Below are 25,915 nucleotides of genomic sequence, written 5' to 3' on the forward strand. Positions count from 1 at the left end.
TTTATATGATGAAGGAAAAGGTCGTCACGATGGAAAATTTTTAGCCGATTCAATGTCTACTATTATGAGATTTTTTAACATTTATAGAAAAACACTTTGTATTGCTTTAGATAATGCTTCTAATAATACAAAGGCGATTGGTCTTATAAAAGGAGAACTAAACCCTCCGCTAAGAAATATTTTTCATGTAAGATGTAGTTGTCACATTTTAAACTTAATTGTTAAAGATGGTCTTGTGCATTTTGAAGATTCTGTTCAAAAAGTTAGAGATGCGGTTGCGTTTCTTTTTTGTAATGCTAATAGGGGAAGAATTAGAGATTTTAAGAATGCTTGTGTGGAAAATAACCTTAGACCTAGGAAAATTCAAGTAGAAATTGAGACTAGGTGGAACTACACTTACATTATGCTACAACAAGCATATGAGTATAGGATTCCCATACAACAAGTTCACAACAAATATAATATTAATAGTGATGATTGGTTAAATTTTACGCATTGGGAAGATGTTAAAGAATGTGTTGAACTCTTAGAAATTTTTTATAATGCAACTCTTGCTTTTTCTAGACAATTCTATCCCACGGTAACTGGAACTTTAGCCTACTTAGCGGAAATAGCTAGAGTCTTACAAGAGTATAAATATAAATCCGGTTATCAAGTGGCTATTTTTGAAATGATAATCAAATTTAAGAAGTATTTTTTTCCCATCCCAACTTTATTTATATTGGGTTCTCTTTTAAATCATTGTTTAAAAGTGTCTTATATTAAAGCATTGGTTACTCAAATTTATACATTTTTAGAAATTGAAGAGGGAGTTCAACCATCTTTAGCTGAAGCCGAACTCGCTATTGATGACGAGTTTAGAAAAGTTTTTACTCATTATTCTAATTTGGAAGAACGTGCTACACCCGTTGCTCCACGCCCTACTACTTCTCAAAGTACCAAAAAGGGCTTGTCGAGTTTGTCACATTTAAAAGTTTTACATTCACAGCCAACTTCTTCTTGTAGTGCAAACTTTGATGAATATAACTTTTATTTGATGCAGCCAAATGTAGATATCAAGGAACTGGATGACTTGGACGTCTTAGCATGGTGGAAGAAGTACAAGGCAAGTTATCCGGTACTTTCAAGAATGGCTCGAGATATCCTTACGGTTCAAGTATCAACTGTGGCTTCGGAGAGCGCATTTAGCCAAGGAAGACAGCAAATTGGAGACCATAGACATTCATTATCCGGCTTTAGCTTGCAAGTACTAGTGTGCATTCACGATTGGATTAGATCGGAGCGATGCAACTAAAACTTAGAAGCGGAGGAAGGCGAAGAGGAAGAAATTGAAAATTTGATAGCTAGTGGACCGGACCAAATGGAAGACTTTGAAGATATTTCCATGGAAGAATATGATATGGGGGAAATTAACGAAATGATTCAGAATTGATGATTTTATTATTCTACTATTTCTGTACAACTCATGTATTATTTACAAGTTAAAAAAAACTACAACTTGCAAATAAATGTTATCCAAGAATGAATAAAATATATGGCTCATTGAGCTTTCTTCTATTTACTTGTGTTCATATTTTTACTTTTATTAAGTTAGGAATATACCTAAAATATACTAAGAATATACTTATAATATACATCTACTTAAATTAAAAACTAGAAAGTTATATACTTGAAAAATAACTAAAATATATTAAGAATATACTTATAATGTATAGTATACTATAAGTATAACTTAAACATATATATATATATTAAGTTATACATATATATAAGTTATATATAACTTAAACATATTTATATATATTAAGTTATATAACCTAAGTATATTGATACATATATTGATATATATAAGTATATTCTTACTATTTTTTAGGTATATATATATGTATACGTATATACGAATTTATAAACTTAGAAAAAATTAAGCTATAAATAACATAAGTTATAATATATAAGTTATAAGTATATATAGTATACTTAAACATATATATATATATATATATATATACGTATATCCTTACTATATTTTAGGTATATGTAGTATAACACTATAACTTAAGCATATAACTTAATATATATATGTATACCCGTATATTCTGTATTGCTGACTTGCTGTTAGCCTGTTAGTCAGTAAATATTTAAACTTTACTTATAAACTTGTATAACATATGTAAATATACCTACAATATACTAATAAATACTATAATATATATATATATATATATATATATAATACAAAAAAAAAGGGGTTTTGGACACTTTGAACCGGACCGGTTCCGGTTTGGGGTTTCAAACCGGTAAACCGGAACCGGTGGCCGGTTCCGGTTTTTTAACCGGAAACCGTCCTGTTCCGTAACCGGTTACCGGTCCGGTTCCGATTAAACCGGTTGACAGGCTTACTAGAATGCATGGTTCATCTTCCTTTTATTTTTCTTAAAAGATCTAAAGGGATCCAGGGACATATCTTTTTTAACAGCTATTATAGCCAATCAAATGTGTGTTCTTTCACAATAGGGATGTAAATGGAGCGGTGTTAGTTTTAATCCGCTGTAAGTTTTATTAACTTTTTACAATTTTTTATTTATAAGAGATTTATATTTTTAGATATAAGAGATTTGAAAATAAAACATAAACATTTAATTTTATCGAGTCATTTCCTTCTTTCAAATTATAAAATATCTAATTGACCCATTTCCACAAATTTAACCGACCTTGCCGTCACTGTTTTAGCATTTTCCCCATTTCATTCCTGTCTCAAGCTAGCTCAACCACAAAAGCTAGTCAGAAGGAGAAGATCGATTGTCCAAATTTTATAAAGAATAAATGATCCTAGCCCCAATTGATACGCGACTCAACACCCTCCCCTACGCATACTCAGGACCAAACATTTTGGAGCGTGAATAATAAAAAATGAGAGTTAACATCAAGTAAACCATGAATGGGTTTGGCTTATATACTGTATTACTATCAAAACGCTAAGCAAAATCAACAAATGAAAATGGTGAAATCCTAAGGGTCGTTTGGTAGCTGGTTTGGAAGTGAGTTATGCAAGTATTGAATTTTGCATAAGTAATATAATACCACGTTTGGTAGCTAGTTAGGAGGTAAGTTACTCATGTATAAAATCAATACAGTGTTTGATTTGTAATTTAGAAACTCGCATAACTAATACATGTAAAAGCAAACAGAAAATCTATGTATTATATATTTTATGCAGATAGAAGGTGCAATAACAAATCCCTATATTATTAATACCTGAACAAATCTAATCAGCTATATATCAAACGACTCCTAAGTTTAGAGGAGAGAGAAATGAAAGATTTTATTGAACTGATAAAATGAAAATCAGTTACAATCGAGAGAATGAAAACCCAACTAGCCAAAGAATATTCCATTATATACAAGCGTTATATATGCAAATAAATACAAAGTGGGCTCCAACATCTCCCATCTCGCCAAGCCCTGTTCTGCCATGCCACATTTAAAGTTTTTATTTTCAATCCGCAATGCTCTCTTTAAGCTTGAAAAATGTTCCTTTTTAAAAAAATAAAAAACTTTTTCATCCCCTATCCACATTAGTGCCCCTTCAGTCATTATATCCAACACATTTGACTTCAAATCTTAATTATATAAATAGTCTTTTGTAATTTGTAAATTAGCATTTGTTCGCGTCTCCGTGCAATTGTAGTACCACGTGTCATCTTTTTTTTTTCCTTCAGTTTTTTTTTTTTTAAAAAAAAAAAAAGAATCTAAATCATTATATTTCATTACTCTGTGATGGTTTATAAGTTTTATTCACTGCTTGATGCAATTCCAAGAGCCTTCATTCTTGCATCACTGCTACCTTTGTATCCAAATTAGTAGCACACTCCAGTCAGTAATCTCTTAATTATACTCTGTGAATTTATCTAATTACTTGAGAAATTGTATAATGCAATAATTCATTAATCTCACTCACTGCCATTGGGATATCTTTTAAGGGACATTAGCACATACACACCTGTGGTAATAACTATTGACGGGATTTTAACCAAGTATTAGGCTTACCAATTGTGGCCCTAAAAAAAATGGCAGTAGATAACTAAACCCTAACTTTTAGCAATATTGCATGATTTATTCACTCACCAACCAACTAAACTGATTCCTTTGACTCGGATTATCAATCGAGTTTGTCGGGTTTTCTTCGTATTCCTACCTTCCACTCTCATATCAAACAAGCTTGACTGTTTTTCCACAAATAGGGATGTAAATGGAGGGTTGTGCAAGTTTTAAACCACCAAAAATTTCCATTGCATCTCCCCGTCATTTTTCGTCACAATTTTCGGTGTAGTTAGCTCTTGAATTTGTAGCAAACAACACCATACAACTTACCCTCTTCTGCGAACTATCAAATGAGTAGAAATGGCGAAGTTTATTATTATGCATAGATGTCTTTAGAATCGTGTCCATGTAACAATCATATTTTATATTTAATATCTCAATTATTTGAAAGAAAAATACATCTATAGTTGTTTCCAAAAGAAAAAAGAATGGTAATATAGTAAATAATTAAATAGTCTACCGCTGATATTAAGAGCCCTTAACTAAATAAATATCATTTGAAGCTTCGTTTTTTTTTTTTTTTTTTTTTTTTTGGTAATTAACGTCTTCTAACGCTTTTAATACAAATGGGCAATTTGCAGGATTGTCCTTTGCTGGGGGTGGTCTTTAATTTTTGCCCTCTGCTTTTACAAATTCTACCTTAAGGTCCAAATTGCATAAGCAGAGGACAAAAATTAAAGACTACTAATTTGGGGGGCAAAACTTAAAGACCATCAATTTGAAGGGAAAAATTAAAGATCACCCCAAATGAAGGGCAATCCGCTCAATTCGCAGGATTGTCCTTCCCTAGGGGTGGTTTTTAATTTTTGCGCCTCAAATTGGTGGTCTTTAATTTTTGTAAAATTTACTTGGCATAACTTACATTATTACCTATTTATGGAACATAACTAAACTTTACAATAATTATATTTAATAGCCAAAATATAACATATTTACTTTCTATAGCTATCACTTTTTTACCACTCATCTGATAACTTCCCACGCCCCTAAATTTAAGCCAAAAAAAAAAAAAACGTCCCTCTCTCCTATCCCTCTAAATACACGCTATTATGCCCAATATCCCTTAATTTCCTCCAATTTCAAATCAGTTTTATAATAGTTCAACTTCTTTGTTTATCTCTCATTAATTTCACTCATAATCCAAATCTAATTCCTAAAAAAGGTAAGATTCTATACTTATTACGTTTCACCGTGTATTTAACCTATATTTTCGTTTTTTTTTCGTTACTTCCCGAATTTTCAATTCCTAATGTTTTGGATTGATATTTTAATAGTTATTTTTCATATATATTTTGGCTATATTTTAATTTTATTTTGATTAGTATGTTCAATATTACTTATTCTAGTTTCTGTTGACTATATTTTAGATATATTTTTCATATATTTTGACTATATTTAGAAAAATTTCAAAAAAATCAAAAAAATAAAAAAGTTGCAGTGAAAACGTTGTTACCTCAATTATGAACTCAATTATGACTATATTTTGGCTATATTGTAATTGTATTTTGATTATTATGTTCAATATTACTTATTCTGGTTTCTGTTGACTATATTTCAGATATATTTTTCATATATTTTGACTATATTTAGAAAAATTAAAAAAACAATTGCAGTGAAAACGTTGTTACCTCAATTATGAACTCAACTTGAATTCGATATTTCAATAGATGAATTCAAATAGGGAAAATACATAAAAATCCCTCCAACGTATAGCCAGATTAATTATGACGCACTCAACCTTTGCGGGCGACCTATTACCCCCCCCCCCCCCCCGGTCTTAATTTTTCAGTATTTTAGTACCATTTTCGACTAACGTGGCAAAAAAAATTATGGCGAGTGAAAGCAGTAGAAATATTTTTTATATTTTAATAAAAATTAATTTTTAAAAAATAATTTATATTTTAATAAAAATTAATTTTTAAAAATTAATTTATATTTTATCCTCTCACCCACCCCCACCTCCCTCTCTTCCACATTTCAATTGTTAAATGCAATTTATTTTTCTCTTTCTTCTTCTTTCTTCTTTTTCTCTTTCTTCTTCTTTCTCCTCAACCACCGCCGCTGCCGCCACACTACCGCCATCGCCGCCAAACCGCAGCAGCAGCAACAACACCGCAGCAGCAGCAACAACAGGAGCAACGACAGCAACAGCACCAATATGAAAATGGGTCTGACCCATTAAAACATAATGCCATTTCGGTGGAGGAGATATTTTGGTGTTTGATTTGCCTTCAAATGAATGTGTGTGTTAATGGAGAAAGAAAATGGGTTAAATGTGTGTGTTAATGGAGGAAGAAAATGGATTGAAGAAAATGAATTTTAATGGAGGAAAAAAATGGGTTGAATGTTTCTTGAAAATAAGCTCTTTATGATTGATGATTAAATTGAATGTGTGTGTTAATGGAGAAAGAAAATGAGTTTAATCTGTGCGTGTTAATGGAGGAAGAAAATGGGTTGAATGTGTGTGTGCTAATGGAGGAAGAAAATGGGTTGATGGATTTCTTGAAATGAAGAAGAAGAAGAAGAAGAAGAAGAAGAAGAAGGGTTTAGTGATGAAAAAGAAGAGTTTAGTGATGAAGAAGACAAAATTAATGGTTTAATGATTAATTAGAGGTTAATTAGTGTAAATATAATTAATAAAAGAAAAATCAAATGAAAAAAAAAAAGTGGCAGTGACGTGGCAGCAGCATGAAACCAATGTGGCGGAGAGTGTGCAACACTCTTCACTGTGCAACTAGGCTTCAATTTATTTATTTTTGCCACGTCAATCAAAAAATGGTACAAAAATACAGAAAAATTAAGACTAGGAGGGTAATAGGTCGCCCGCAAAAGTTGGGTGCGTCATAATTAATCTGGCTATACGTTGAGGGGTTTTTATGTATTTTCCTAATTCAAATATATATTCGTCGTTTAAAACGAGCTCTATTCACTGGTTTGATATTGTTATTTTTCAAAGTTTTTTGATGAACTAGTTTTTGAACCTTCTATTTTTTTGGTTAAAAATATGAATATACTTTTTGAATTCAATTTTTTTGAATTTATTAGCTGTTTGAATGAGATATGAGATCAGATATAGAATGAGAGGATATTTGCGTGAATCAGGGAACATTAAAAACTAATTTTAATTTAAATTGGAATAGATTTTGTTTCCATAAATATAGCACTTTCCGTTTTCTCAGCGTGTGTATTTCCATTATATTTATCCTCTATTTAAGTCGACGCGGTTACTAGCTAAATATAGGTCCTCCAGCTACGAATTGTAAATGTAGAACATGTAGTTATAGGTTGTTAGAAGGAGCTAAAAGGTAGTTATTTGTGAAAATTTTACTTAATTTTTACCCTCTGCCAAGGCAAAATTTTGTCCAAGCAAATTCTACCTTTGGGCCTTAAGGCAGAATTTGCAAAACTGGTCATGCAAATTCTGCCTTAAAGCCTTAAGGCAAAATTTACAAAGGCAGAGCGCAAAAATTAAAGACCACCAATTTGAGGGACAAAACTTAAAAACCACCAATTTGAAGGACAATAATTAAAGACCCTAATGAAGGACAATCCGCGCAAAAACAACAAATGATATTCTGGTGGAGGAAATGGAGGGGTGGAGATTATCGTGGGTGGGTTTTTTTTTTTTTTTTTTTGGGTGGGGGGTAGGGGGGGGGGGGTTGTAAAGGAAAATAGCATTAAAAAAAAAAACGAAAAGGACAACTATAGATGATTTTGGCTTTGCCTAAACATGACCAAGTTTCAAACAATAGGAGAAGGACGGCTGGAGGGTGATAAATGGTACTCCCTCCGTCCCATATTATTTGACCGCTTTTTCTTTTGCACGCCCTTTAAAAAATCATAAATAAAAAATATATTTTACTACTTTACTCATATCTCTCTCCAATAAATACATTCTAATCAATATTGACTATTTTCAAAAACATTTAATACTAATGATAAGATGGAAAAGATTTAATTAATTTTATGTTGGTATTGTAAATGAACAAGTAATGTAAGACATATTTTTGGTAATGTGGCCAAGTAATATGGGACGGAGTGAGTAAGAACTGAGAAGGTAAAAGAGAAAAAAAAAAAAAAAAACAGTTTTAAGTGCAATTAGTTTTAATGTCTAACGGGAAAGTGACACATGGATAATTAAAATAGTTTTAAGCTATTTTTTTGCCCTTCACACGCATCAAGAAATTACCTACACTTTCCATGCCAGGTCATCACTTGGGGGCTGTTAGTTTCACTGTGAACAAGAATAGTAAAATTAGAGTATGTAAATGACCTTTTGAGATAAATTTAGTGGGCAACTTATGTCTTTTCCCTATCCTAAAGAGCTTGCAAGATATTTATGGTTTGTGTTCTTGATCCCTCTTTTGAATACAAGTATTCCATGACTTTTATATCTAAATTACGTTCTTACTATCATTTCTTACGTTTAGAGAGGAAAATAACATTTTGTTGCCACTCACATGACATTCGATGTTCTAATGACAATTCATGAACCCTTAGGCACTTTTGAAGACTATTCAAGATCAAGAAGAATAGATAAGCTAACACAACGAACTTGGACATTGATAAACTGTCACGAGAAGACGTTTAACCACATTATTACATGAAAAGTTTCGTATCAGTGGAAGGACATTGCTTGTCCAGTTATGTATTCAACATCTGAAAATTCCAAACATAAGAATTGGTTAAAAGCAGAAAGATGATTATGCATCAATGCAAAACCACCATGCTGTCTTTAACCACAAACTAAAAAAAGACGGCCTTGGAGAAGGGGCGGGGACAATTTTGCAGAAAAAGCCTGAGGAGTAACTCTTGCTTTTCCGAAACAATTGATGATGGATTATCGAGCTTTAAAAACCAAAACTCAGAGAATGAACAAAAGTAAGTTGAAGACGGGAACCTGGAAACTATGTGTTTAGCTCTTTTGATAGGTTGGTATAGCCACTCCTGATTCTTCTGCCACCTTCTTGTAAGCATTTTGCAATCTCTGCGTTATAGGTCCCACTCGACCATCACCAACTAAACGTCCATCAATTTTGACAACCTGTCCATGCAAGAACAAGATTCAGTATCTGCACGTCAATGGTAAGATTCAGACTCTAGCTTAGAGAATTGGAACACCAAGTGATGATAGTGAATTCTCTCTTTATCGTTATCAGACGGAAGACCATAATAATCCAGGTATTTATTTATAACTCAGACTCAAAATATCTACTTTGACAGGCCAAAATTGTGGAATTGGGCTAATTGAAAACCAAGCAAAGGCTCCTCGGATGCTAAAAGAAACAATATATATCCTCAAACATATTCATTCAATGGATAAAGGAAACAGTTGCAGTTCTGCAGGACTGAGTCAGCCACATGACACTAAAGTTTTAAATCAATCAAAGACTTGAACATACCGGGCTCAGTTCCCCCATAGTTCCTGTTGTCCATACCTGCAGGGCACAATGAATTTGTAAAAGTTGTTGGTCTATTTATGAAGAATAAGTATCGAAATAAGTGAAATTACCCCCATAGAACCTCTTTTTAACTATTTGCATTTGTAGTTGCACTAGTTTTGCTCAGAGATGCACAATAAAGAGGCTTTTGCCTGATTTTTATATTCAAAACCAAATGTGATATGAAACTGCAAACAAGAAAGGGCCAAAGGCCCACAAGCTTCCCCAATATGGCAGTTTTGTGATGGTGTGTGCGATGATGGATTATCAGGGCTACCTCAAACATTATTGCATTACTGCTGTTCTATTCAACTATTGTACAGATGTAGTAGGTGCTTAAGAAAAGGTATTCAGGTTAAAAAGTAAAGTTTGTTAGGAACGGTTTCTCCAGACAATGAAGTAGGTTGAGCTGTGCGATGAGAAGGATACATACACTAAGTGCTCCCTAAAACTATATTAAAGCAAGGTGCAATTACTTCCAACTGTGTTAAAATCCTTCATTTGATTAATTTCTTAGGCAGCTACCTTAGACACATTACAAGCAATGCTAATCCATGGTGTGTGGGGCAAATCTTTAAGATAAAAGATGTTGCTAGGTAATGCTTGCAACAAATTTCTTAAGTTTGTCAAAGAACAAACTCATAGTTAAGAGTATACACCTCATCGGCAGTGTGAAATTCTGATAAGCTAATTCGTCGTTCTTCTAAAGCTAAACTTTCCTTCAGCACAAGCTGCATGACCTGCAAAATGGGTTGTTGATCATCAAGCAGATAACTCTACAAATGTATTACTTCATCAAAGACTAAATGCCATGTTATTTAGACCCATGCCACTCTGGCAGCATTTGTAACAATTACTAATAAACACATTGGATAGTTGACAACAAAATGATTTTTATAAAATCCAACAGTCATCTTAAAATAAATCGGAAAGTAATATCAAGAATCCACCATAAAGACGTCGCCTTATCATAAGTTGGTTCGTAGCAAGCAGATACTATTTCCTAAAGCAGGCTTCAAAACAAAATATTATGCAAGGTGGACTAAATGGTAAAATATTTTTGGTTTACTTGATGGTAAATTGGAAATTAGATTTACAGCACAAATAGAATTAATTGTGCCAAAACCAATATTCTTCCGACAGGGATAGCCTGAGTCTGAAAAGGAATGGGTTCTGCTCCAGTTAGTTTAGACAAAAAAAAATTATAAATGCCAACAGCACTAACATAACTGAGCACCTTAAAGAAAACAAAAAAGGGAGTTTAGCATGACAATGCATGATCCACACTGTTTGTTTGAAAGGGGGAAGAGAGGTAGAGATAGAAGACACAATATTGAAAGAAAGATCTATATCAAATGAGAAATCTTCTAAACATTACCGTTGCTCTTGTTATGCCAGGAAGGCAATAATCAGCATGAGGTGTCACCACATGCCCTTTCTTCACTAAGAACTGTAAAGGGTAAAAACATAAATTATATCAAAGAGAGGAATTGACCTGAAACGCAAGATCTGATGGTTGGTAACAAAGCAAAACGATATGCTTGAACCACTACAATGAACTAAATGACCACAGAATTGTATGAGAACACTTCTGGTTTTGTGGATATGCCACCAAAAGCAGGCAGAAAGTAAAGAAGAATCTGTTGAATGGTACATGCAATGAGCTTCCCTAAACTGCCGCGTGCCTCCTGAGGGATATAGATTTGCAACCTCAGAGCGAAAGGAATTATAGGAGGTGAATGAGCTTACTATATTTGTAGCATTAGTTTCTGACACATAGCCATCTTTATCAAGCATGATGGCATCATCAGCCCCAGCATTATTTCCTTCTATCTGCACCAAATGAGATATTATTGCTGTCAAATAGAGCCAGGTAACCATACAGTGTGGTTATGCAACAAAGACAGGAAACTGCAATTTCTACGGAATGTCCTCCCCCCCCCCCCCCCCTGGACCCCCCACCCCCACCTCCCAATGCTCTCCACCAAAAAGGAGCACAGAGTATAATGATCACAAATTTAAATTGTCAAGAAATGGTTAACGACCATCTACCAGACCACAAAACAATTCTCCCATCATCCCAGTTAACGTGACAGAACTTCACAGTTGAAGGCTAACTTTTTTGCTTACCATGATATTTTTTATTGACATTATAAACATTTCGTAATCTTAATTAGGGAGTGGGATAAACGTTTCATGTATTTCCAGCTTTCCAACTGATAACAAATTTTAGCTGGATAACCAATTAATTTGACTCCAAACGTGAAATTGCTATAATGTTTTTAATATAAAGTATTTAAATTGCAGAAGGTGACATATGAATTTGCCAGCAGATATAAAACGAAGCACTGTCAATATGAACTTCGGGATTACAGTTATGACTTCCTAACAATAGAAAGATTATGTAAATACTCAAAGCATTGATCTGCATAGCTCAAACTCTGAAGAGAGAAATACCTTAGCAAGAATGTTGTTGAGAAGGTTGTTATGGTGAATCTTTGAATCCAGACTCTGCAAAGGAAACAAGTCATGATTTAAAACAAGAGGTACCTCAAACGCTAATTTTTTAGCACTGGTCAAAGGCTCAGAGTAACATCAACTTCAATGCTTTTCCCCTTAAAAAATAGTTCAAGGAATTATGTATCGCCTTCCTCAATAGAAGAAATGTTTAAGAAATTCAACTGGTATAATATACATTATATAATCGAATTGCAACTATATGATACAGGGTTTAACAAAAACACCCGAGTCCTGTCCTAAATATTCAGGGTAAACCCTCCCCCTCCCTGCAGTAAAACAAACCAAGGAACGGGAGAATGCTGAGTTATCAACAAAACCACAACGTCCATCAAAAGATGCTCTGATCACATGTATAAAAATCTTTAGATGAATGGAAATAGATTTAGCAATAAGTACAAAAACGAAATGATTTTTTAAGCCCAAAGAAAAAAAAAAAAAAAAAGAGGGGGCATTGAAGTAGCAGAATCTCATGAAATTACTAGGCTCAACCAGAAGCAATATCTTACATTCGGTGAATTACGGCGAGTGGTTGCCGTCACTAACGTTACGCCCTTTTCATTGTCGTAGACTGGGGGTTTCCATTCAGCAAGAACTTCAAAAAAGGGTATGATAAAAATATGAGAAAGAAGGATGGACAAATTAGAGTTTAGCTACACCAGTAAAATACAGAAAGCGGACATTTAGTATTCTAATCTATTTTCTTGTACTTATTATTGACAAGAAAGGACAATTGAACGATGGTTCTAATTTATTTCCTTTGGTATATCTCTTTTCTATTTTTAGACTATTCATCACCAAGTACAGAGAGAGAGAGAGAGAGAGAGTGTGTGTGTGTGTGTGTGTGTGAGAGAGAGAGAGAGAGAGAGAGCTGCATGTTTCTGGATAAATGTTGTCCCGAGGTTGCCAACTACTAATTCCACACAATGTCAAAATTTAATGGAACATTAAACTCCCCTCTTTTCTTGTATAGACGATGTTATGTTCAGTTGTAAAGCATAAGAAAAAGAGGTTCCTAGATGCAATATGCAGGAGTGATGTCTGTCTGTGCTCTCAAGTGTACTTATTAACTGCCAAATCTTCCATATGTTCATATTATGCTGGCATTCAACCTCTTTGTACTTCTATGGAAGCATTTTGGAGAGAGAAAGTAGATGCAATTGGAATCCTCGTGAATTGAGAAGTTGTTTGGAATTTCTTTAGAATCTGTTTGACGGTTTCACCTCTGAATAAAATTGAAATATGGAAAGCTCAGAAACCCAAGACTGACTTCTAGAAACATAGCATGCAAGTCATCCTTATCATGGTAAGAGTTGGCATAGTAGGACTGATTTATTATTTTATAACCGTGGTGTACTAGCTAGCTTGCACGCTCCTCAACGAATTCCATGCGATACCTGCCACCTGCCACCTCCTACAGGTACCAGGTAACTCTGTCTACCAAAGCTTGGACTGATGGAAAGAAATCACCCAGTGTTTTTGCCTCTGCTGGGGTTTGAACTTGAGACCTCATGGTTCTCAACCCACTTCATTGATCACTAGGGCATACCCTTGGATGCAAAAGATGTACGCTAGATGTTAGTTAGCTTCACTTAATTCCTAATGTGAAACTATACACAAGCATCTTCATTCATAACGACGACGACAACAACAACATACCTAATATAATCACACAAAGTGGGATTTGGGGAGGGTAGAGTGTACACAGACCTTACCCCTACCGTGGGAGGTAGAGAGGTTTCCGATAGACCCTCGGCTCAAGAAAAGCAATTCAAAGCAGTCAACAAAGGAAATAACTAAAAATAAAGAAGCCATAACAAAAATACTATATAAAGCCTGATACGCAGTCTGAAAAAGGAACAATAACCACAATACAATAATTTGCTAAGTGAAGGACATGAGACAGTAGACAGTAACATAAATCGACAGATAAGGAATTACAGGAGAAATACTACGACTACTAGTAAGGGCATTCAAAGAATCATCTTGATAGATATTCCTATTTAAAAAAACTCAAAAGGCAAGTGAATTGATTACAAATTTGCAATATTGGATTCTCAAAATCTGCAAACATGTGACTTCGTGTCATTTCACAAATACAAACTCCCTCTCTAACACTCCGCTTTTCTTCCTTAAATCCTAATGGAGCATCTCTTCTTCATCAATGCCCCCCCCCCCCCCCCCCTACAAACTGACCCGAAGCATTACGTTGGCTATCAATCGCCAAAAAACTCTTAACAAATCGTGATCTAGTAAGTAGCAAATCATTCACGACCCGTGCCCGTGAATCCAACTGACATTAGCACCTGCTACCGACCAAATACTCGGCATCTTGAAATGACTTGAAGGAAAGTAACAGAGGTGTCGCAAGTAAGACATGAAGGCCGCAAAACACTTCGGCAATTTGGATTTGAATGTGGAGTTCAGTAATGAGATTGAAGAGCCAATAGTGCAGATGGGCCGAGAAAATGAAGCAGGAGAGGGAGAGGATGATACTGTTGAAGGAATTGAGTTTTTTGAAGGTCTTGATGAATTCCTTAGCAGTCTTCCTATATTAAATGCTGTGGATGGTGATGAGGTAGAGGCTGCCTAGCTAAGTAAGGCACTTCTTTTGTTGTAGTTGTAGCTATAAGTTTTCTCTTCTGTATGTTGTAGTTTAGAATGGTGTAGAATTACTCGGGCACTTGCATTGATGTTTCTATTGTAATGCTAGAATTTATTACTATTCTCTTCCGAAGTAGCTGCAGTAATCACTTTACTCCTTCTATCTCATGCTCCTTGAGTAATCTTGTTATTAGTAATCAATTGTTTTCTTTATATTGCTTAGTTCTTCTATTCTAAAAAAAAGCATCTTATTAAGAGATGAAATGGGTGCTTCTTACAGCCTCATCTGCCCACAATCTGATCATTGAAAAACAAAGTTGAACTGAAACTTGAACTCCTGTCTATGTCAAAAGTAAGTACTACTCTATTTCGGCAGGTAATTGATGATGCTTAAGTGCTAGTCTTCTTTTGCTTATCTGGAATTGCAAGTTGAGGATCTTATTGGTTAACAATATTTATTGCACTGTAATAAATACTTCTAACCAATAAGATCCTCAACTTGTCGCTTTAGATAAGTGTTGAAGAATGAAAAAACTCCCACATCGGTAGTTAATGAGATGAGTGGTTTTCTTATATGGACTTGTGCAATCCTCCCCTCATGAGCTAGCTTTTGGGTTGAGTTAGGCCCATGATCCATTTTTTTACATAGACATCCGGTGCGTGGGCAATTTAATTTGGGGGCCCAACATCGGGTTAGACGGGTCCTGCTCTGATACCCTGTAAAGAATGCATCATGGGCCTAACTCCTCCCTTTGAGCTAGCTTTTGGGGTTGAGTTAGGCCCACGATCCATTTCTTTACATGGCATCAGGGTCAGGCCCAGGCCCGATCTGATGTGGTCCCCGAAAAAAAAGGGGGGCCTAAATGTCCTCGGGCCAATTGAACAGTCCGGACCGATGGGGCGAAAATGCCCCAGGTCCATGAATGTGCACGCTCCAGATCGGACAGTGGATCACGGATAAAAAAAAAGAATGTCCGGATCTGGGTGTGAGGGGGGGGGGGGGGGGGGGGGGGGGGCAGAGAAATATACCACATCGGTGACAGACGAGAACCCCGGACTCCTTATAGGGCTTGAGCTAGCTTTTGGGGTTGAGTTAGGCCCACGATCCATTTCTTTATAATAAGAAAAAAAAAAGTAATCATTGCACGGTGACAACAAAAAAGTTTTGTCCCTTGTTACAGCATGTCACATGAACACTTTCAACATCTGTAAAACTAATCTCAGTCGGAATTGCTCTAAAATGCTACGCTCCAATTTAGCAAAATATTTTCTGGCTATTTGGTAACTTAAGCTTGAGGCTGTTCTAAGGCCAGGTCACACTATGAAGGTGCAGATTGTCGTGGAAGAGAATTTAATTGTGAAAAGGAAGTAAGGATGTGTGTTGTAAAATAAACTTTTTTCACCTTGTCATTGCCGGACATTCTGGTCGGTGAGGAGGATTCATTATGCCATGCCATTATTCAACTGGTTCAAATGGAGCTGGATAAATAGCGAGGATTCATATAGCTGACCCGACTAGTTTAAGGCATAATAGTTATTGTATATTATCATATTATGCCATTATTCACTCCAAAACAGTTATAGAACTAATATGTTACTCGCAAAGTTACTATATAAAATAAAAATAAAAATGCATCACTTGCTATGTTCTGGCTCTGCAGAACCATAATTGATAAGTGAGAATGTGATAGCAAACTCTTGTGGGCCATCTCATATTCTCTGAAGAACCTTATTCTTCATGTCTTCTATGAATTGGTTGAGATTCTTCTCTGAAGATCCCTAATTACAAAAGTGCATTCTGAAGGATCATCTTTGTTTTCTCTATATTTTCCCTTGATTCATCTTATTTACTCATTATCCGTCCAATATTCTCCCCTACCACCTCCCTCCTGATTAATCTTCCAGTTCCAAGATCCACACCAATCTTCCAATCATCAAACCACTAATTTTCTGTTAGTAAATTGATCCGTCAAAATAGGAAAGCACATCATTGGAACTTTATACCATATGTTCTCCAAGATAGAATGCCACCCACAACGAGTCAAAAACCCTCCAACTGCTGGATGTGATAGTACTGCTAGAGCCCGTTTGGATTGGCTTATAAGTTAGCTTATAAGCTGTTTTCAGCTTTTTTGAGTGTTTGGCTGGCCAGCTTAAAGTCATTTTATGTTTAAAATAAGCTCAAAAAAATAATTGGACTTATTTGACTTAGTTTATCTAAAGCAGCTTATAAGCTGAAAACAACTTATAAGCCAAAAAAAATAAGTTGGACTACCCCAACTTATTTTTTTCAGCTTATAAGCTGCAAACAGCTTTAAGCTGTAAGCCAATCCAAACGGGCTCCTAGTTGAGAGCACAACGGTACGACCAATCCTCTATCTATAGTTTCTTCCTCAAATCCAAGAGGCAAAATTCTTCTTTCTCCAGAACCTACGCTATATATTTATTATTATTATTATTATTATTATTATTTGTGTGTGTGTGTGTGTGTGTGTGTGTAAGAGAGAGAGAGAGAGAGAAACTCAGTCCAGGAAAAAGGTTTACTGACTAGTTTGCGATATTGTTAATTCACACAAGTTCAGGCAACTATAACTTGGATACAAGAACTCTTAAACAAGAGTATTTTATCTTAAAAAACAATTTTAATGCTTACAAGATGACAGTGTAGGCTGAACCCTGACGTTGTTCATGCAGAGGAACAACGAAAGAGTTTAAGAATTAAGCATTCAAACTTAAAACAAAAAGAAGGCACCTTACCAATTAAAGTACATCCATAACGATTGAATGCTGGGCTCATTCCTGAGGTTACCTAATGATAAGAACATGACAAAATCTAAGGGTGAGAGTGAAAAGAGAAACAGAACTAAAACATAATGTGACTTAAAGTCCAGGCAGGAGTTTAATCGGATATCCAATATAACCACTGAATACGAGAATAGAAAGGGCAATAGCAGTCCTTAAGATTACCTTTTTACCACGTGTCAAAGTTAGTCGGATATGTGCATTATCAAACATTCCATTTCTTAAAAGAGTCTTGAAAATAGCTTCTTTCACCTGCATATCGCTGCATTAAGTCACAAGTTCTAAAAAGAAGAATTGTGTTTTGCAATGTAGAAATTAAAAGCTAAGAGGACCCAGACTCAAACAGGGAATTGCCACAATATTTTACCACTTCACGAGTTGGTACATTGCTGAAAGCTAGTGCTTTTGCAGAGTCGAACAACCTGAGAAAAGGAAACTAAAATGTAATCAAGCGAAGGATGGAGCTAGGAGCTGCCAAATATCATGCATATCCCAAATGAAGCTGTTTTTATTTTTCCTTTTCTTTTGGGGGGCACTACATACTACTGAATCTGTTATCCGTCACGTGTATTCCACAGATAATAGTGAATGGAGAGGATGAAGTATTGGGGATCTTTTTGAAACGGGTTTGGGTTGATGAGCTGGGTTTAATAATTATGAGGACTAATAAATTCATGCACATATTTAAATTAGAAAGTCCTACATCAGATTCTGTAAAATAGAGGAGGAATTTTAAGCTTAAATTTAACGTTAAGGGCAATCATGGCCCAATAGGTGGAAGAAGGGTTTTAAACCATTTCAAATACGTCAGGGGCACTTTTGACCCTTTTCCGTTTAATATATATGAGATACAATCCACATCTAGTTGTTGAAACTTACCTATCCAAATGCTCCTCAAGCTTAAATACCTTCCCACAGTACACTCGAAGCCCCTCCCAAACTGCATCACCACCTTGAACAACTGAATCAAATACTGAAACCTAGAAAATGTCGAGCAGTGATCAGAAATAGAGAGCTAGTTAAGAGGGCAGAAAGAATAAAAAAAATCCAAATATCATTCTCGGTAAACAACATGTTACCTTGGCAGCCTCACGGGGCACAATCCCATCACCAACCCATGCAAGCAGCTTCTCATTAGCAGGAACAGGAAGACTAGGATGAGGTAAAGTTGAGTTCAGGTAATAAGAAGAAGACCGTCTTGCATGACGCTTAAGCATGTTGTAAAAAGGTAAGCTTTGCTCCAGCAAATCATACAATGATGTTGGAAATGGCTGAAAAGTTTTAGAAGGACAAACTATGAGCATATGTCTTTCATGTGCCAGCAAAATCGAAACAATTTAAGACTGAGTAACAGGTTCAAATTTCATGGGATTAATTTTGCACAAAGATACATCACGTCGCGCTGCACATGCAAAAACAACAGATGATTGGTAGGCATGGGACATGAAAGAGACTTTGTTTGAAATTCACTCAGCGCAAGGTATCTCCGTTGATCAGAAGAATATATGAGCTGTGGCTAGTAATGCCAGGAAAAATCATATGCAACCATACTTGGTACAAACTGAGGTAAAGAGGCAAGCGTCAAAAAAAAAAAAAAAATGTCCCTCTTCTTTATGTAGTAACCTAACAGCACTAAAGATGAGTTTCTAAATATCACTATAATACCCTGTTTAATCATTAAAAAATTTTGCATTACCAAATACTCCCTCTGTTTCAAGTTGCTTGTCTTACTTTCCTTTTTAGTCTACTTAAAAATGAATGCCTCTTTCCTAATTTGGCAACTCTTCAATTTCAACATTCCACATGGTAATGTTTAACACCACAAGATTAAAGAGTATTTTGGTACATTATACATATCTTTAATTTAAGACCACAGGATTCAAAAGTTTCTTTACTTTCTTAAACTCCGTGTCAAGTCAAACTAAGACAAACAAACTGAAATGGAGGGAATAGCAATTGACCAAACATCCGTGAACCGTATACCGTAGGATATTTCTTTGCTGGAGAAAAACCTGTTGATTTATGCACACTTTTATACCACCATGGTGCCCAGATGCCATCAAATGGTTTTGGTCCAGCTTCCCACCTGAAAACACAAACTCAACATTAGTTTTCTCTTTTGCTTTTTTTGTCTGAATATACAAGTTATCAAATATTAAAATACAATTTTAATTTAGAGGAACACATGAACCAGAGGGGAGGGAAGTCTGTCCATGCTGTAGGTTCCTCCATGAATACGATCATAAGAGTTCAGTCACCATAAAAAACCAGGGAATATGCCATTTCAATATTCTAACCCCCAGATGCATAGATGGGAATGGGGCAAATATTGGTTTCCTGCTCCCATTTTCCATGCACAGTAGATATCTTCTTTGACCCCCAACCATATGATTTATTCATATCCTTATCTGACTTAATGATTTGTTACTTTTTTCTTTTTAGGAACTTCCATCTTTCTTCTAACATCCAGCCGCAACAAACTATCTCGACTATGTTTCAAAGTGTTCATAAAAGATCAGCTTTCAAGAATCATTAAAAAGAAAAAAACTAGCCATTTATATGGAAGTATAATATGATTGGGCAATATAAACGATCTTGTGGGTGATCAAATGGCTGGAGCAAAAAAGTATTTTAAGGAGAAATTAGTTGTGGGAGGTGGAAACCAGGTATGAATACAGGGGAGAAAACAAATGCTTCCAGAGAATGAGATTGGCATTTGCCAATATCTATGGGACTCACGGGAAAAAAGCAAACTGACAATATGAGTAGTGGTTGTTAGCTATATGAAAGTGCATTTCCATAGTGGCGGAAAATCCTGCTAGCTCCAGCATAATGATTATCTTTTTTTATTTACACGGTAATAACTCCAAAGAGAAGATTATCTAAATGGAGTTACATGGATAGGGAGGATTCATACAGCCAACCCAACGAGCTTGAGATTTAGGTGTAGTTGCAGTTGTTTAACTCCAGACAGATGATTTTTTTCTGATAAGGTAACATAATTTCATTAATATGGAAAATTTTCTGCATACAAAAAGTATACCAAAAAGTAGCGTCTACACAAAAGTATGGCTCAGTACAAAGTATAGAAAATCTTCTAGACTGGTTACTCCAGATAGATTATTATCAACAACTTGTTAAAAGTTCTAGTGAATTTAGCTTACCTGAGCATTGTATCTTGAAATGGAATGTCAAGGTCTTCACAAAGGCCACGCAGGGCCGCCTGCAGAAAGACAATTAGCAATAACCATCAAAATGTTCAGTTGTGTAACTTTATAAGCAACCAGACAAGTAATCAGGGCACTCAACTGTGTGATCATTCCTCATGTAAAAGTTGGGAAGGCATTTTTTATTTTTTTTTAAACTGGTAACTGTGCACTTTGACTCTCTTTTCTTTTTCCTTTTCTCTTTCAGTTGGCATAACGGGTCACCATGTCTAAAACACATATTCCCTCTGTCCCATTTTATGTGACACTCTTTCCTTTTTTGTTAGTCCCAAAAGAATGACACCTTTCTATATTTAGTACTCCCACTGTCCCAATTTATGTGATACAGTTCGGATTTCGAGAGTCAAACAAGAAAATCTTTGACTGCGATTTACTTGTATGCCCATTAAATATTTTAAATTATTAATTATTGTGACTTGTAGTACTTTTTGTGTAGTTTCTAAACATGCAAATTATATTTCGAAAAACGTAAAGATTGTATGTCCAAATTCACAGTCAAAATGGAGAAGTTTGACTCTCGAAATCCGAATTGTATCACATAAATTGGGACAGAGGGAACAACAATTTAACTTTAAACTTCCAATTTTACCCTTAATGAGATGATTTCTAGCCACAAAATTTCTACGACTTGGTTTAGACCACAAGTTTTAAAACTCTTCCTTTTTCTTTTAAAATCCATGTCCAGTCAAACACATTCCCACACATTGGGACGGAGGGAGTAGGATTTATCTTGTGAAAGGCATGAACCAGGGAAGTGAGGGAAAAAAATTTGGACTAGATAAAGGAGACTGGCCATTGCACTAACTGCACTAGAACTTGGGCCATACAAACTTTTACAAATGAGGTCTCAACATTGCTTCAATAACAGTTGACCCACCAGTCATAATTGGTGGAGACGCTAAGCCTGGCCCCACGCTTTAGTTCAAATGGATCAAGTTGCACATAAAAGGCTCTCACAGCAAACCAAATGAGAGCAGAAAGGAAAATTAGGCCTAAGCTTATTATAATGAAAACACATCATAAGCTGTGTTACCATTTACGCATTACAGCTTAACATTTTAGATTTGCAACAATTCCTTTCCTCTTTTCTACAATTTAAGGTTTTTGCATTACTCAAATAGTGTTCTTATTCATAAATACCTATATATTTTTAACAAAATACCTATATATCTACACAGAGAAGAGAATAGACTGAATGCAGCGGCAAAATGAGTGAGCAGCCACAATGAAGCTGTGCCTAGAGCCTAGTGAGCACTGAGCACCCATATCTATAAACTTTCTTAAACCATGTATAAATGTTCACAGTAGCAACTTTGTAAGTCAGTGCAAAGCAAAAAATAGTTATTACATGTTATTGCAAGACAATTTAGTGTGATATTGAAACCTTAATTTCAGTATTTTGGGCATCACTGGCCAAAGGACCATACCTTCTAGTATCTAACTTTGTCAACATTCCCAACTAGGATAAGCAGAATCAATAGCCATATCTTCATAAACCAGCAAAAGAGAGGAGATTATGCTTCAAACTGAATAATGCTACTGGGACAACAAACCTCGGGATTTTCTCGAAGATCACCAGCATCAATAACTGGTGGGGGCCTTCCTAATTCAGATAGCTCGTTGTATATGGAGACCAGCTCTGCCAACCCCAGCTCAAAAAAGGATGGAGGTACAACCTTGTCAAAGGATGGCTACCAACATAGCATATAAAAGTTAAATTTAGAAGCAGAAATAGCATTTTTACATAAAATAGAAAACAAAAATAATAAAATATAAAATAGTACAGAGAAATATAAGATGAGCAATGACACATTGGTAATAGAATCTGCTGCTAGTGATGCATCAGTTTAGGGATTTTGAACTAATTTGGTTAATAAGTACAGCAAGAAAAGAACATGATAAAACAAAATAACAAACTGAGTAAATTAGGAACTTATAATCAACCAGCAGTAACAAGACTTGAACTTTAAATTACCAAGATATCGAGGGGATTCCTTATCAGTATGAAGTGCTTTCCTCTTTTCATCAATTCATTTGTCAAACCTGGCACACTTTGTTTGGCTATATGCTGCAAGAATAGTGAGAAAATTTCAGTAATAATCAAGTTACAAATCTTAATTGCCAAAAACTGCCTGGAGATGTTAAGAAAGGGAAAGAGTATGATTTTCTGCTTCTGTAATGTTATAATGAAGCTGCCCAAATCTTGTGTCTCCTTTTATAGGATAGATGCCTAAATTAATATCTTTCCCTTCTTAGCTCAATCACTACCATGGGTAAAGACTACTTTAAACCATTAACATTTACAATGTGCCTTTGGAACTACTAAACCAACAACCTATGCGAGCTGTCTACAGCAATATATAGTGCTCGAAACTTATCAAATACCAAAGCCTTGTAACTCAGTGCTTGACCCACAGTGTTAAGTGTTGGGCTGCAGCTTTTTAGACAACTTGTTGGGTCTTCATCTTATTCATCAGAAATCTCGAACCAAAGTTGTCAAGCAATAGAGGATAGTCCTGTATAACTATAAAATTTCTTGCATAAGGGTGGGTTTTACCATATCAAAAGAATCATAATCATAGTAAAGAACTTAAGTCTTACACAAAGTCCACAATAAGCTAGCTTTAGACAGCGTCGGTATCTAGAACAGTGTTATTTCATGCCCCTTCCAACTACTCTTTGATGAACAATCACAAAAGGATGGAGTTTTGGAAGAGTGAGAACCAGTACAGAGAGGGGGAACACATAGTCAAAGCTATCCTGACTACCCTTCCAACTTAACACTCAGTTGCTAATTCTCAAATCATACAAATCATATGTTACCTAAGTTTTCACAGATGTAATCTGAGGTTTAGCAGCAACCAGATCAGCAATTGGATTTATCAACTTTAGATGAGAGGTTTGAATTACACATTTCTAACTTTTCAACAAGTAAAGGAAAATCCATCTTGATGTGCCTTGTCCTCTGATATAGAGTTAGAAGACTGAATATGAACGAATCTCAAAAGCATAAAAAATGACAGAATCCAACAAGGAGAGGTATAAAACGAAATCATTATTTCTAGCGCAATCATTACTCTATTCTTAAATACAGCTATGATACTGCTTGATTACCTTACAATAACGGTACTTCTTTACTCCTGCACCAAAGATGACCTCCTTCACCACCTTATTTCCATCATTCTCCTGCTTATTCATAAAAAAAAAATTACTCATAGCCAAGACAAAAAGAACTCACTGCCATATATTATATAACCATATTGACAAGCACCAACATTGCTAAACTTGGAATAAAAATTGCTACTCAGCTCCGAATGATATTACTGGAAAAGGATAGGAATCATGAATGTAGTACTGATCTTACGTACCATTTCGGATAGAAGTTCTTCCTTGTAAGGTCTATCCACTCCAGTAGCACGTACAAAATTGGCATACAGTGGTTCATCAAGAACTTCTATGTCATTTCTCTGCAACACAAGAAAACACTCTTACATCAAAAGGGCCAAGTATCACGGTATAACAAGTCCATCAAAATAACAGCATGTTAGTTAATCCAGCAAAGATAAAAGTGTCCAGACAGATTTACGATTCTTAACCATCAACTCAAGCGAATAGAAAGGCAGAATTACTATGAAATTTTATACTCCCTCTATTTCAATTCATGTGAACCCATTTCCTTATTAGGCCGTGCCAAAAAGGATGACCCTTTCTATATTTGGAAACAATTTACCTAGATGCAACTATTTATAGCCACACAAAATATATATGACTCATTTAACACCATAAGTTTAAAAGTCTTCTCTTCTTTCTTAAACTCCGTGCCCAGTCAAATGGGTTCGCATAAATTGAAACAGAGGGAGTATTTTACTAGAAGTGTACAAATTCAGTAATAGAAGTATCTTTTACGCTGGAAAGAGGCACCGGATATCTTCACAAAAATCCGGAATTATCAAACAGGCACTCCAAAGAACAATTATTTGCTTTTGCAGTGTTATGTGACGGGCAGAGCAAAAGAAACATTCTTTTGATATAATGGTGTTATATGATCAGCTTGCAAACTTTTTCACAAGGTACGTCTAACCAGCACACAACTTGAATCCAGGTTTCCATTTCATTGACCACACTCTTGGAGTGCGTGCCACGCAAAAACAAAACAAAACAAAACAAAACAAAAACCTTCCCAAACTCCATTCCCACCATCCTCCTATCATTATAGCAAAGACTGATTAACACAAAGCATATTTATATGAATATTCATACTGTTAGCCAATTCAAGAAATAGAACAATCACATGATTTAAACCAGTACAAACTTTGCAAGAACCAACATCAATAAACACAAACAAAAAAAGAAAAAGAAAAGGAATTTTCTGTGATTCAGGTAATAGTCCTCACCTGAGCAAAAGAGTACATAAGGCTGGTGCTTAGAGACCTGGGTGCAGACCATGAATGGATCACCTCTATTTCTTCTCCCATTATTCAAGAATTACACAACTTAGCTTTGGATTGTAACTTTGAGAGATGCTACTATCAGTTAAATTTTTCTTGTATTTAGCAGCAACTATGTAACTAGACCTGTTGCTGAAGAGGACAAGAAAGGTCAGTAAATCATGACGACAATATGTACTGGTATCTCCCTACCCAAAAAAGGAACAAAGAAAGAAAACATAACGTCCAACTCCACTTTCTTTTTATTGTTTCCTAATTTTGCTTCAGCTGGTTTAAGTTTGAGAATTTGCAATTTGTACAGTCCTTATCGACAATTTTTCAGAGAAAATGACATAAATGATCCAGTAAGTTTAAAATAGTCTCTAACTATGCACTTAACAGTTTTGGTCCTTTAAATTTTCCACAAGTTAACAAAAATAGTCTCAATAGTCCTTTAAGTATGCACTTAACAGTTTTGGTCCCTTAAGTTCGCCAAAAGTTAACACTTTTAGTCATCAATAAAATATTCATCGAACTCTGTTTGTTAGATTTGACGAGAACTATGAAAAAAAATGTGAGAACTCACATTTAGAGGTATACATTACTAAAGAAAAAACAAATACTTCGGGACAAACCAACGGACGTCAATCGATTATAGTGAAACACCGAGGAAAAAACCTACAGACTTGATAATGTCAGAAAATAGTGTCTCGAAACACAAAGACCAATGGACTTTGTTGATTAAAATCGAGGGAGTCCATCGGCTAAGTAAAATACACTAGACTTGTTTTTATTG

At 35.2% G+C, this 25,915-nt stretch overlaps 1 protein-coding gene across 2 annotated transcripts; it reads right to left on the reverse strand.

Moving 5' to 3' along the window:
* Nucleotides 1–8,638: 8,638 nt before the first annotated feature.
* LOC132645164 (branched-chain-amino-acid aminotransferase-like protein 1) lies at nt 8,639–25,391 on the reverse strand. Of its 2 annotated transcripts, XM_060361966.1 has the most exons (20): nt 25,087–25,391; nt 24,061–24,159; nt 23,807–23,878; nt 22,668–22,760; nt 22,246–22,383; nt 20,630–20,688; nt 19,449–19,551; nt 18,545–18,736; nt 18,345–18,445; nt 17,833–17,887; nt 17,631–17,717; nt 17,421–17,472; nt 12,569–12,654; nt 12,000–12,053; nt 11,292–11,375; nt 10,921–10,992; nt 10,202–10,282; nt 9,504–9,539; nt 9,002–9,145; nt 8,639–8,760 (listed from the first exon to the last, which is right to left on the reverse strand). In XM_060361966.1, exons 1-19 carry the CDS (start codon nt 25,165–25,167, stop codon nt 9,017–9,019), a joined length of 1,674 nt encoding a protein of 557 aa, XP_060217949.1. In that variant the 5' UTR covers nt 25,168–25,391; the 3' UTR covers nt 8,639–8,760; nt 9,002–9,016. The 2 variants fall into 2 exon arrangements, with proteins under 2 accessions (XP_060217949.1, XP_060217948.1); XM_060361965.1 differs by having other exon boundaries at nt 8,639–9,145; nt 25,087–25,390.
* Nucleotides 25,392–25,915: the final 524 nt, after the last annotated feature.

This window comes from Lycium barbarum, chromosome 6, assembly GCF_019175385.1.
Source record: "Lycium barbarum isolate Lr01 chromosome 6, ASM1917538v2, whole genome shotgun sequence".
In the NCBI taxonomy this organism is placed as follows: domain Eukaryota; kingdom Viridiplantae; phylum Streptophyta; class Magnoliopsida; order Solanales; family Solanaceae; genus Lycium; species Lycium barbarum.